Genomic DNA, 14250 nt, shown 5'->3' on the forward strand with positions numbered 1-14250 from the left:
GCTAAATACAATTTTACTGCTACTAATTATCCACATTGTCTCATGGATGCCAAGTTGTGTTGCTTGATCTGTGTTGAAGTTTGTTCTGTTTATTACGGCCACATAATACCATTAATGATATCCTCAGTGTGAAACCAGCACTTCTTCTCAAAAAGGACTTTGTAGTGGTCACTTTTATGCTACTGTCATGGACTACATGTCTGCAACAGAGAGATTGGTGTCAGGCAGGTTTTTGTCACTAGTTGGTTCCCTCACTTGTCTGCTGTGGACTGGGCCTGTTCAGTTAGTAGTAGTACCACCAAGCCACCCTTGGTAAGGGACATTGAAATCCTCCACCTGGAGTAGATTCTGTGCCGTGGTCACCCACAATCGTCCCTCCAAGCAGCATTGTTTAATATGGAGTAGTATTTATCATCAGGTTGACTGGGCTGGGGAAGTTGGGGGGGGGCGGGGCGGGGGGGGGGGCAGTGGTGGTGTGTGTGTGTGTGTGTGTGTAGTAAGTGAAAATCTGCAAGAGGTTACCTAGTCCATGTCAGTCCTAATTACATGGGGTCTGAGGTCAATATTAAGGACTCCCAGGGTGACCCCTTCACAATTGTATTCCAGTGTTCTGCCACCTCCGGTGGGAGGACTTCAATGGGATGGTGACTAGTGGTGTCTGCAACATTGTAGGGTATTATTCTAATAGTATGCCAATGTCAGCTATTGCTGTGAAATAGCTCTCCCAAATTTGCTACAGGCCCTCAAATGTTGGTCAGGAAGACTTTGCAGGTGACAGGTCTGAATTTGCCATTGTCGCTTCTGGTCCTAGGTTGATGCCAAATTTGGTTTAATCCCTTTCTCTTAAGCTTTGTTGTAGTTTGATAAAACTAAATGACTTGCGAGGACATTATTGCAGGCAGTCAAGAAGCAACCACATTCCTCTGTGTCTGGCTTTACATTAGGTTCTGTGGCCACGAACAGCTGCAGAATGTTATTCGATCACAATGTGTAACCTCATGGCTATCTCAGGTAATGTTGGCAGATTTGCTTCTTTGAAAGGGTTTAGTGAATTAGATGGATTTTTAAGATAATTAATATTGATTACATTGGAGCCATTAGGCTAGTTTGTTTTTAAATCCCAGACTTTGTTGAATTCAAATTTCACTACTCAAACCTATGTCCTAAGAATATTAGCCAGGAGTTCTGCATGACGGCACACTGCCGTAACATTTGTGATGATGGTTAAGCATCATAGTGTGAAGGGTAATTCCTGGGTTTCACCTTCTGAAATAGTGTGTAGTTAGGCTTCAAATACGATGGCAGTAGCGTAATCTCCAAAAGGTCCTGAATCCCTGAGTAGGCAGTTGCAAAATTAATAAGGTGAAGAGTGGAAGATGATTCCTCAGGTTGAGGAGTCTAGAACTAGAGGGAACAATTTAAAAATAATGGAAACTGAGTTCAAAGATAGTTGTGATCATTTGGAATTCTCTGTCACACAGGGCTGTGGAAACCTGGTCTTTGAGAATGTGTAAGAGAGAGATTGATCGTTCCTTTGATTACTAGTGACCTACAGAGTTATTGGAATTGAGTAGGTAAAAGCATCAGCCGTGATGGTATTGAACAGTAGGACACATTGGATGGGCTGAATGGCCAACTGTTGTTCCTATTGTATGCCCCATGTTTGACCACACACCAGGATCTCACTCATGAAGCACCTTAACTAAAAATGAGAAAATTCAGCCCCGTGTACTTGTCCAATAGCAAACCTATCATAAGTATCACTATTTTTAAATATAAACAATTTTGCAAGAAAGGCAAAAGTTTGTTTAATTTACTTTAAAACATCAGAAATATACATACCAGATAAAAAAATCACCAAAATATTTAATTAAGTTGAAACAAACCTGAAATAAAGGTGAACTTCGATAAGTACAGCTGTTTTCACAAAATACTTTACAGTCAATGAAGCTCTATTTTGAAATGTAATCACCATTGAGTAGAGCAAACAATTTGTGCATTGCTGTAAAGTAATAATGACCAGATAATGTTTTGATGATGTTGTTAAGAGATAAATATTGACCAGAATTCAAGAATCATTGCTCTGCCCTTTCTCTGAAGTAATGCAATGTGAGCTTAGTATTACCTGAGAGGTTAAACAGAGACTGTGGTTTAACATCCCACCCCAAATCAGGTGCCTCCCGCAGTCAGAATGGATTTATGCTGAAGTCTCTGACACGGATCTAGAACCTACAAACTTCTTACTCCAAGGTTAATACGCAATGAACTATGCTACAAGTATAGCATTGTGATGTCAATGGGTTTAGAGTTATTGGTCCCTCCCAAAAGTAAATAAATCACTGTATATTAACTTATCCAATATGAGTCATATTGGGGCGAGAGTATTTGGAATCACCAAACTTGTCCAAGTGTAAGGAATTTTATCATTAGGCTCATCAACATCAATTTATAACTCATTACTGCAATTAGGAATGACAGATGTTCAGTCACCATAATGTATTTTTATAAACAGCAAGTTATTTCCCAACCCCCACCTCTTTCCCTATCTGTCCCTCATCTTTGGTTTTACTGTATTGCCCTTAATAGATTTTGCAGGTAAAGTAATCAACTGGAACACAGGTGATTTGTTGGTAGTATTTGGTGGATGAAAAATTGGGTGATTAGGTGGTGGGAAAAGAAGATGTTTGGTTGTATGAAATAATACTTCCAGATAGAACAGAAATAGATAGAAAGTCTCTCTTTATCATTCCCAAATATATCCTTTGCAGCTCAGGTTATGAAGCAGTTAAAAAGTTGAAGATGACACCTTTTTGGCATTTTCACTTTTTATTTGACCTTTCTATGTTTTAGCAATCGAACTCCTCTGTATCCTGTAATCATCTAAATTGCACTGATTATGCACACAAAATGTATAACTGCTTAAAGTATCACAGCATAATTAACTAAATTTGACAAACTTCAGAGAGTAAAATTTATTCAACTAAATGCATAGTATATTTTAGAACATTTCATTTATTATTAAGAACACTGGTGCCTGTGATAGTTGGTTATGCCCTTGTTGGTATAAACTTCGTACATAATGATAAACACTGGAATTCCACCATAGAAACATTCCTCCTGTAACTCTGAAATTGATCCATACCTGTTGTTTCAACACTTTTTCATAACCTCTGCACCTGATATTTAAGCAAGGATTTTCACTTTTACATAAATTTCAATCCAGACAGAACTGTGCAACTCACAGTGTATCTTACTTCCCCAAATACTCAATGAACTCAGGTCTTAAATTTAAAATATTTGTCCTTACTCTCAAATCTGTACTTGAAATTGCCTTTTCCTACCTCTGCAACCTTCTTCAAACCTGTGTGCTTTGTACTCTCCAATCTATAATCCATCATAGAAATTTCAGCCATTTTGCTGTCATACGTACAACCTACTTTTAGTTTTGCTATTATTTTTCCAATCTCAAAGCTTTCTGTAAAAAAAACTACCCTTTCAGTTTTGATTTTTTAGTAATCTTTTCCCTTCTCCAGCTATTAAGCAATGCACAAATTAACACGAGTGAAAAGATATGAAACATACACTTGAAGATTCTAAGTTGGCCTTTAATCAAATAAATCAGCAAATTTACTACCTCACTCTTAGGACAAACTTTTGTTTTGGCCTCCAGCATAAGGGCATGTTTATGATATGGAAGGAAATAGTATTACCATTTAAACAAGATGAATTGGAGAAATTTATTTCAGGTTACAAGCATTGCCATCACCATGAGTATGATAATAGGGTCTTCTAGTCTAACTTTCAAGGTAAAAGTACTAACATACCACAGGATATTCAACAAGCTGTGTTTATGGATTAAAAGTACTAGTTATTATTTAAAGATCCAGCTTGGGCTGTTGCAGTACAAATTGTTGCAAAATCATTTTTGACTTGGAGATTTGACATTTTCCTCACCACGTTTACTTGTGTTACTGGATTAGGTAAGAGTTTCAAAAAACAACTTAAATATCCTATGAACTCAAACCTATATTTTATGCCAATTCATGGATCTACCAATGTTACATTATCTAATTCAGCTTGACTATTATAGAAGACAGTCTTGGCCACTATAAATTTAATACAATACTTAGAAAATTATTTTGAAGTAAATTATATGATGCAATATTTTAAAGTGTACAGTTAATCTTTAGAAGAATGTAGATGCTGCTCATATAACTTTGTCCCAGAGGATGTCTTTTAGGTTTCAGCATCATTTTCATCAACAGATTTTACATCAGTAGTTTCTGTTTCTTCTTTCGCTTCTTCTTCCAGTTCATCTGGCTTCTGTTTTTTTGTTTTTAGGTGCTCACCACGTAAAATTTGTGAAACTGTGTGAGGATTTTCACTGCCATGCTGAACAAATTCAATATATTCGACAAGTCCATACATTATCATGCCCAATAACAGGACTATCACCAAGATAATGAGCTTGACTTTTATACATAAGAAGTTTGCATACGCAAATGCTGTAACAAATCCCACAGATTCCCACAGTCGGTAGTTAGCAAATGCTGCTTCTTTGTCGCTTAGAAATAGAACTCCATAAAGGGCTTGAGAGAAAAAAAACAATTGTTAAGTAAAATATCTGTCTACATCCTGTGGAATTATTTTAAACTCATTTTAAAATTCAAATTCAAAATGTCAACGTTCTACATTTCCAGAACAATTGTTTTGGGTAAAAATAAGCAATGTACCAGGATGAGAGAATAAGAATAACAAATATTATTGACCAGCTGGCATCAGGAATATTAGAAAATTTCAAAACTAAAGACACTGTATCTGAATGCATGAGACATTTACAATATATTAGATGAATTAGCTCTCTGAGGGGCTAGGGTGAACAGACAGTGGTCATGTGCGTATCAAACAACATAGGCAGAAAGAAAGATATGATCTTGCAGGCAGAGTTCAGGAAGCTAGGAAGGAAATCAACAAACAAGACCTCAATGATAGTAAAACCCAGATGAACTTCACCTAAGCAAATGACAATTCAGGACAAATTGCTACTGCCATTGGGGAGGGTTTAAACCAACTTGGCAGGTTTGGAGGAGCCAGTAGTGATATCACTTAAGAAAACTAAGGTGAACAGAGAATGGGGAGATAAAGATAACATTAAAGTAGAAAACAGTAAGTTTCTAGGAGGCTGAGATAGAACCTTTCTAAAATAATTGTAAGGAATCAGGTATCAGAGTATAAGGGAAAGTAACAAAAATTAGGCTTACTATGTATGGATGTGAGTGCACCGTCTAATAAATAAAATGGGTGAGCAACAGGATCAGATAACCACATGGACATTTGATTTGGCAACAACAGAAAACTTGTTCGAAGAAGTGCAGTTCTGAGGACTACAAATTCTGAATACAAAATGCCAGATTTTCACTGAGGAACAGGAAGCTTGAGTTGGAAAAAGGTTCCAACTTGGCAGACCCATTTCCTGTCAAACTACTCCCATCCACAATATTTTTGTGCTGAGGAGACAGGTGAATGATAATGTACTGCAGGCTGAAGGTGGTAAAGGAGGTAGGTAGATAGTAAGCCTGGTGGCCATAATGGCTGCCCCTGTTTACAGGAATATTGGCCTGGTTTTAATGATAAATATTAGACTCTCAAATCTTCAACATCTTCCCCGCTTCACTCATCCAATCCACAGATATCCATTAGATACATAATCAATGAGCCACTGGCAAGACTGACTCTCAAATAATACTTAAATTGACACAATAAGCAGAGGCTTTAAAACATTTGTTTTTTAAAAAATGGATCAAATTAAGAACCTTCAAAATTCTTGATCAACTATAGTCATTTAGGATATTAATGTCAGAAAAAATTCACTTCAGACTTCATTGAATCTCAATATTGTAGAAGTAGGAGATTTGACCCTCCGAAGAGCATTCTACCCAGATATCTACCCTATCCATGTAGCACTGCATTTTCCCCTGGTTAATCCATCGAACCTTTACATCCCTGGACACCATGGCCAATCCACCTAACCTGCACATCTTTGGACTGTGGGAAGACACCAGAACACCTAGAAGAAACCCACACAATGAGGGGGAAATGTGCATACTCCACACAGACAGTCAACCGAGGCTGGAATCAAACCCCGATCCCTGAGAGGCTGCAGTGCTAACCACTGTGCAAATACATAAGGAGTGAATAAAATTCTTGCAAGAAACAGCAGGTCATTATATGAAACAGAGATATGAATCAAACAAAGCTTTCCCATCTCTAATCAGTTGTATAAAGAACGTTTGCTAAGGCATAAGTTGATTAGCTATTCATAGAACGTAAATCAGCCTTCATAATGAGCTTATCTGATAACAAAAATGGGTTGAGCAGTTTACAATATTCTGAATGCTTGGCTGAGCTCCATGAATATCTATTAGACTTCAATTGTATCCAGCACTACACTCCCGACTCTGATCTCCAGCATCTGCAGTCGTAACTTTCTCCTTCAATTTTGTCCAGCAAAGTTTATATAGCTGCAAAGAAAGTGAAATCTTTATTTCATTATTATCACTTTATTTTGCAGTAACTTGCTGTTTCTTTCAGGAGTTTTGCATCTATCCTTACCAAGGGAGAAAGTGAGGCAAGAAAGGAGGGGGACCTGGAATTTTTGATTAAGTATGACATTACAGCTGTACTTAGGGAGGATATTTCTGAGAATATGTCCAAGGAAGTTATTTGGTTGGAACTAAGAAATAAGCAAGGAATAATCACCTAATTGGGATTGTACTATTGACCGCCAAATAGTCAGCGTGAAATTCAGAAACAAATTTGAAAGGAGATTTCATTTCTTTATAAGAATAACAGGGTGGTAATGTTAGGGGATTTTAACTTTGCAAACAAAGACTGTGACTGCCATGGTGTTAAGGGTTTAGATGGATAGGAATTTGTTAGGTGTATACAAGAAAATTTTCTGATTCAATATGTGGATTATGAGTAGATTAGATTCCCTACGGTATGGAAACAGGCCCTTCGGCCCAACAAGTCCACGCTGACTCTCCGAAGAGTAACCCCCCGCCTTCGATTAATGCACCTAACAACCATGGACAATTTACCTGACCTGCATATCTTTGGACTCTGGGAGGAAACCCACACAGACACAGGGAGAACTTGCAAACTCCACACAGTCGCCCAAGTCTGGAATCGAACCTGGTGCTGTGAGGCAGCAGTGCTAACCACTGAGACACCATGCTGCCCAAGGTGCACAACCTGACCTACTCCTGGGAAATAAGGCAGGCAAATGACTGAGGTGTCAGTGGGGGTGCACTTTGGGGCCAGGGACCATAATTTTTTAATTTTAACATAGTGATGGAAAAGGATAGACGAGATCTAAAGATTAAAGTTCTAAATTACAGGAAGGCCAATTTTACAGTATTAGGCAAGAACTTTCAAAAGTTGATGGGGGGAGGTGGGGGGGGGGGTGGGGAGCAGACGTTCGCAGGTAAAGGAATGGCTAGAAAATGGGAAGCCTTCAAAAATGAGATAATGAGAGTCCACAGACAATATGTTCCTGTTGGAGTGAAAGGCAAGGCTGGTAGGTATAGGGAGGGTTGGATGACCAGAGAAATTGAGGTTTCGGTCAAGAAAAAGAAGCATATGTCAGGTATCTACTGTGGAGAAGGACATGGAAAATATACAATGTGGGGAAATAGATGGTGACATCTTGAAAATTGTCCACATTACAGAGGAGGAGGTGCTGGATGTTTTAAAATGCATAAAAGTGATTAAATCCCCAGGACCTGATCAGGTGTATCCTAGAACTCTGTGGGAAGCTAGGGAAGTGATTGCTGGGCCCCTTGGAGTGCCACTATTTAGGAAAGGTGGTAAGGAAAAGCCAGGGAACTAGAGATCAGTGAGCCTGACATCAGTGGTGGGCAAGTTGCTGGAGGTAATCCTGGGGGACAGGATTTACATGTATTTGGCAGGACTGATTAGGGATAGTCAATATGGCTTTGTATGTGGGAAATCATGTCTCCCTAACTTGATTGAGTTTTTTGAAGAAGTAACGAATGGGCAGAGTGATGGACGTGATGTTTATGGACTTCGGTAAGGCATTCCACAGGTTTCTCATGGTATACTGGTTAGCAAGGTTAGATCACATGGAATACAGGGAGAACTCGCCATTTGGCTACAAAACTAGCTTGAAGGTAGAAGTCAGAGGGAGGTGGTGAAGGGTTGCTTTTTAGACCGGAGACCTGTGACCAGTGGTGTGCCGCAAGGATTGATACTGGGTCCACTGCTTTTCATCATTTACATAAATGATTTGGATGTGAACATAGGAGGTATAGTTTGTAAGTTTGCGTTTGACACCAAAATTAGAGGTTGTTATGGACAGTGGAGAAGGTTAGCTCAGAGTACAATGGCATCTTGATCAGATAGGCCAATGGGCTGACGAGTGGCAGATAGAATTTAATTTAGATAAATGCGAGGTTCTGCATTTAGGAAAAGGAAATCAGAGCAGGGCTTATACACCTAATGGTAAGTTCCTAGGATGTGTTACTGAACAAAGAGACCTTGGAGTGCAGGTTCATAGTTCCTTGAAAGTGGAATCTCAAATAGACAGGATAGTAAAGAAAGTGTTTGGTATGCTTTCCTTTGTTGGTCAGAGCATTGAGTATAGGAGCTGGGAGGTCATGTTGCGGCTGTATAGGACATTGGTTAGGCCACTTTTGGAATATTGTTTGCAATTCTGGTCTCCCTTCTATAGGAAAGATATTGTGAAACTTGCAAGGGTTCAGAAAAGATTTACAAGGATGTTGCCAGTGTTGGAGGCTTTGAGCTATAGGGAGAGGCTGAATAGGCTTGGAGCTGTTTTCCCTGGAGCGTCAGAGGCTGAGGGGTTTATAAAATCATGGGGGACATGGATAGGGTTAATAGACAAAGTCTTTTCCCTGGGGTGGTGAATTCCAGAACTAGAGGGCATAGATTTAGGGTGAGAGGGGAAAAGTTTTAAAAGGGACCTAAGAGGCAATGTTTTCACGCAGAGTCGTGCATGTATGGAATGAGCTGTCAGAGGAAGTGGTGAAGGCTGGTACAAGTCCATTTAAAAGGCATTTGGATGGGTATATGAATAGGAAGGGTTTTCAAGGGATATGGGCCAAATACTGGCAAATGGGACTAGGTTAACTTATGGTCAGCATGGATGAGTTGACCGAAGGGTCTGTTTCCATGCTGTACATCTCTATGACTCTAAGAAATATTGCCATGGTAAAACAGGAGGCAATTCAGACAGTTGTATTGATGAGGAGGTTTTGAACAGTCTGTCTGTAGTTAAAGCTGAAAAAGTACTCGCACTGAGTGATACATCCAAGGACAGCAAAGAGAGTGGCAATGGAAATGGTGTAGGTGCTGGTCATCATTTTTGAATTTCCTTAAGACTCAGGGGTACTGCCAGAGAACTGAATAATTGCATGTTCAAAACAGGATGCAAAGATAGGCCCAGGAATAGCAGTTTAGTCAGTTTACCCTCATGAGCATTGCAGAGGTGGAGATCATTTTAGAAATTAAATTGGGATCGAAATTAATAGTCACTCGGGTGAATGGGGAATAATTAAGGAAAGCCAACATGTATTTGTCAAGAGATCTGGAATGCCATGCTTGCAATTATGATTCAGGCAAGTTCAGTTGAGGCATTTAAGAGGGAATTGTGTTATGATCTGAAAAGGAAGGGTATCCAGGGTTACTTTAAGAAGACTGGAGAGTAGCAGTGGGGAGCCTGCTCCTTCAGAGAGCTAGTGCAGTCACAATGGGTGTAATGGCCCCTTTCTATATTGTAGTAAATCTGTGATTGGATAATTTCTAAACAGAAGTTAGCTCTGTATTTAGTCTTCCACAGCTCCTAGAGTGTTTCCATGATAGTTTCCCTGAAAGTTCTCTGTTGACTCCAGCATTCACAGAAAAGGGAAAACCGGAGCTAAAATCTGAATTCTAAATCCACGCAGAAAGAGAAGATCAAAATCAATCAAAAGATACCCCTGCAGTTTAGCAATGATTTACTGTCCAACCTCCTCCAGTCAGTCTGTGAATGGAGAGATGTATTTATCCTGGCTGTTTTGGCTAACCACAGATTCCTGGACAGAAGTCAAGCAGAGGTAAGCAGTCATGTGTTCGGAATGAAGAGAAGATGAATTACCTACTGCAAACACAAACAGTGAGTCTATCTGAATGAGTCTGAGTAAATGGTGTGCAAACATTGGTTATAAGATGGGAGGCTACAAAAGCATCAGTTTACAATGATCAGATGGCCATTGATAGGTATACTGTTCCCCCTCATCAACTTGCTTCAGGATAAAGGATGCATGTGGGTCAAAGACATCTGTATCTCACTCTCTACCTCATGCAATTCCTATGGCAGCCTTAATGGAGAGACAGATAGACATAGCTACCTTAATGGGATGAAAGACAGTCCAGTGGTAAATGGTTCTCCTTAAGCAAACCTGGAGCAAACACATTGTTCCCTTGTATTTACAAAAAAAAACAATCAGTGGTCATGGGTAAAGACAGGTGGAGGAAAGCCAGTCATTGTGCACTCAATCCATGTTCTTCATGAGATTAGCGTGAGGAGTGCTGATTAGTGCTTTACTGTCAGCTCTGATTGCAAAAGTAGTGTACTCCACCTGCAGACTGGAGTAACACATTCAATATTGAAAGGGCTATTTGTCTGCAGTTTCTCTTGTGGTTGCAACAGGGACTTGAGATGATCTACTAACAGAGTATCTTGTACAGTCTCTCAGACTGAAACGTCTATTTCTCAGGGATGCATAACATCACATCTCTGTCTATTGTGTTCACTGATGAATTGGCTCTGGTTCACATGCTTGTGGACACCTCCCAGGGCATAGATATAGATGGCTATGACAGTGAAGATTATAGACAGTAGGAAGATGATTGGAGGTCAGGTCCATGCTGTATACCAGGTTGATGAAGGAACTTTGGTCACAGCCATGCAAAGTCTATTGGAAATGCACAAGCAAGCAGGGCATCAGTAGGTGGAGCTACTGCAGCACTGAGTATTAAATATGGGTGATGAAGGAATCCTTTCAGGCTATGACCGCATGTGCCAAGTGGATGAATGCTTTACTTCCTCTATGGAGAGTCTGGTGATCTTAATCCAAGACAATATTCAGTGCATGTTTGGCATTAGCACAAACTTGTACATCATCACTGTCACCATGAACTCACTAAAGCAGTGGGCTAGTGAGAGGTGAATACTACCCTTGGACAGCCCTCCAGGGACACCTCCATTGAAAGAAGCAGGAAGAAAAAGAAGTGAGAAAATGTAACCTGTCACACTTGGAAGTTCTTCTCGAGACACCCCAAGGATTACCCCCCAGGAGATTCCAAATCTCTCTGCCAATGTCCCAAAATCCTCCAGCAGCAATGTTCTCAGAACAGATTCTTGTAGTGACTCAAGAGTCCTCTTGTTGCTCTGAGTCTTCCAGGTCTGCTGCTGTTTAACAGATGCTTATCATGGTCAAAGGATATGGGGTGCGGGAATCAGCAACCCGCCTACAAATCGTCGGCAGACTCTGGGCATGCATATTAGCACCATTGGAAATATTTTAAAGAAGAAAGCAGGCTGGCATTGGTGTTTGCATCGTCAGTTAAAACTAATGACCCATATTCTCCCTGTGTCGTTACTCCAATGTAGATGGATGCTGTGCTTAGAATCCATATGGAATACCTGTTGTAGCGGTCTCTGAAGGAATTATCCAGGAAGTTGAAGATTCTGCTGGACAATTCCCCTACAACTCTCCTAAATTAGAGAACTCAAGACATTTCTAGTGAAACAAAGTAAATAATTGCTCAGGAAGAGTAAATTACTAAATACGTAGTCTTAACTCCTGAGAAACTATTCAACTGACTCCATACTTAGCTCATACAGCCCCAACTTCATCTCTCCCCGACCCTTAAACCCCCAGACTCTGCCCTGACACCCTCTCTCTCTTCAGATGACCATCTTCCAAGGTGGACTTCACGATATGCAAAAATGCAGAGTTGCCCAGCAGGGGCTGATAGCCAAGATCGGTATCCACGAGAACAACCTCGACTGGGATCTTGGGCTCATGTCACACTATAGGTGACCCCACTACGCTACACACATTCATACATTCTCTATTGCTCTCACTCACACACACTCTCCCTCAGACACACACAAGTCTATGGGGTGAATTTGCATTTGCAGATTTGGGGCAGCACGATGGCTCTAGCAGTTAGCACTGCTACCTCACAGTGCCAGGGACCCAGGTTCAATTCCCGCCTCGGGCAACTGTCTGTGTGGAGTTTGCACATTCTCCCTGTGTCTGCGTGGGTTTCCTCTGGGTGACTCTGGTTTCCTCCCACAGTCCAAAGGTGCGCAGGTTAGGTGAATTGGCCATGCTTGTAGTGCTAGGTGGATTAGTCAGGGGTAAATATAGGGGTGTGTGTTTCTCTTCGGAGGGTCAGTGTGGACCTATTGGGCCAAAGGGCCTGTTTCCACACTGTAGATAATCTAATCTAGGTTCCCTACGGTGGGAAACAGGCCTTTGGCCCAACCTGTGCACACTGACCCTTCGAAGAGTAACCCACCCAGACCCATTTCCCTCTAACTAATGCACCTAGCACTATGGGCAATTTAGCATGGCCAATTCACCTGACCTGCACATCTTCAGCAACTGGAGGAAACCCACGCAGACACGGGGAGAATGGGCAATCTCCACACAGTCGCCCGAGGCTGGAATCGAACCTGGGACCCTAGTGCTGTGAGGCAGCAGTGCTAACCACTGAGCCACCATGCCACCCAGAACATATTTGCAGATACATTCTATTTTGTTCAAAAAGCACACAAAGGCGGTCAGTCAATGTGACATTTTATAAATTCCTATTTTGGAAATAGAACCAGTCTGACTCAAGATTGAGATTTAGACATACTCTATGCATTGTCTGAGCTGAGATGTCACCTTTGTTTTAAACTGATAAAAACTTTAGTTATCTCAGAATTGTGACTTGAAAGAAGTTCTGGGATTTACATATTCATCAATCAAAACCTGCATCCTCATTCTAAGTGATTAAGGACTTTATTCAATACATTGCATGAGTTGTATGACAATTTTATCTTTTCCTATAAATTCTGTGTCCTATGATCCTACCCCACAAGCTATCTAATGAAGGAGCAGTGCTCTGAAAATAAACCTGTTGGACTATAACTTGGTGTTGTGTGATTTTTAACTTTGTCTACCCAGAATGGAATAGAACTGTCCCAATTCAGATCCACTCCCCTTACTCTGGAACCAACATACCCTTCCAACACTTTGAAATTACCACTTCCAACCTTCCTGTCTCCAGCTCCATGCTCTCAGCTATCAAATTGGTATGCTACCCATCTGCTCCATTCTCCTAGCACCCTACCCTTTACTGACTTGGCATTTTATCTATCTGTCACCTTACCCTCCTTTCCATTTGGCATCCAGCAACATGCCACCCTATCCTCCCCTCCTAGCACCCCAATTACATGTATATACCCTTACTTTATGTACTTAATGTTTGACAACAGCTATCAAAGAAGCTATCAGTGATTCTGAACCTTTGAATTCTAGAATGTGACAGCAATACTGCTGTGAAAAAACTGTAATATGAAAAAAATGTCAGAATGGAAGTACAGTTCCACATTTCTGAGATAAACTTGATCATAATCTCCTGTCAAAATGCAAAGCTTTCTCCATTCATAAAAATAAGGGCAGAATGTTAATCTGTGTGAGCTAATTTCTTTTTCACATACCTACTTCATCTCTTGGTTAGAACCTTAAACCTGATTCCCCTAATCCTTGTCCAACAGCTAATGGAACAAGTTTTCTGTCAACCAAATGTAAACCTGTCATAATCCTGTGCCACTCGATCAAATCTCCCTTCAGTCTTCTGGACTCAATATTCAGTTCAATGACGTTAGATCATGAACTCTTGCCATTTTATTCCATTTTTCTTTGATTGGTTTTTAAAATCTTGATTCTTCCTTCATACTTTTCCTTGATGTTCAGGTACCAGGATCTTCAGGATCCTGCCATCTCGCTTTTTCTGGATAAAAGGTCCATTGCTTCTTCACTTGTCACTATGGTCTTGCGCTGTAAAATGTTGTGTCATTTCATGCTGTTCATCTGATTACAGAAGTTTCTCTTTATTCTTTCACTTGCTTAAGACCTACAACATTTCTAAAATTCTGGAGAAAGTTTA

The 14250-nt window shown here is 40.4% G+C and overlaps 1 protein-coding gene across 3 annotated transcripts in view; it reads right to left on the minus strand.

The window, feature by feature from the left end:
* Positions 1-3718: 3718 nt before the first annotated feature.
* Positions 3719-14250, minus strand: part of unc93a (unc-93 homolog A) — an 89475-nt gene continuing 78943 nt past the window's right edge. For all 3 annotated transcript variants that reach the window (XM_072581183.1, XM_072581184.1, XM_072581185.1), the window contains one exon: positions 3719-4589. In XM_072581183.1, coding sequence (XP_072437284.1) covers positions 4237-4589 — 353 coding nt within the window. In that variant the 3' untranslated portion in view covers positions 3719-4236. The remainder of the gene's footprint in view (positions 4590-14250) is intronic.

This window comes from Chiloscyllium punctatum, chromosome 11 (genome assembly GCF_047496795.1).
Source record: "Chiloscyllium punctatum isolate Juve2018m chromosome 11, sChiPun1.3, whole genome shotgun sequence".
Lineage (NCBI taxonomy): Eukaryota > Metazoa > Chordata > Chondrichthyes > Orectolobiformes > Hemiscylliidae > Chiloscyllium > Chiloscyllium punctatum.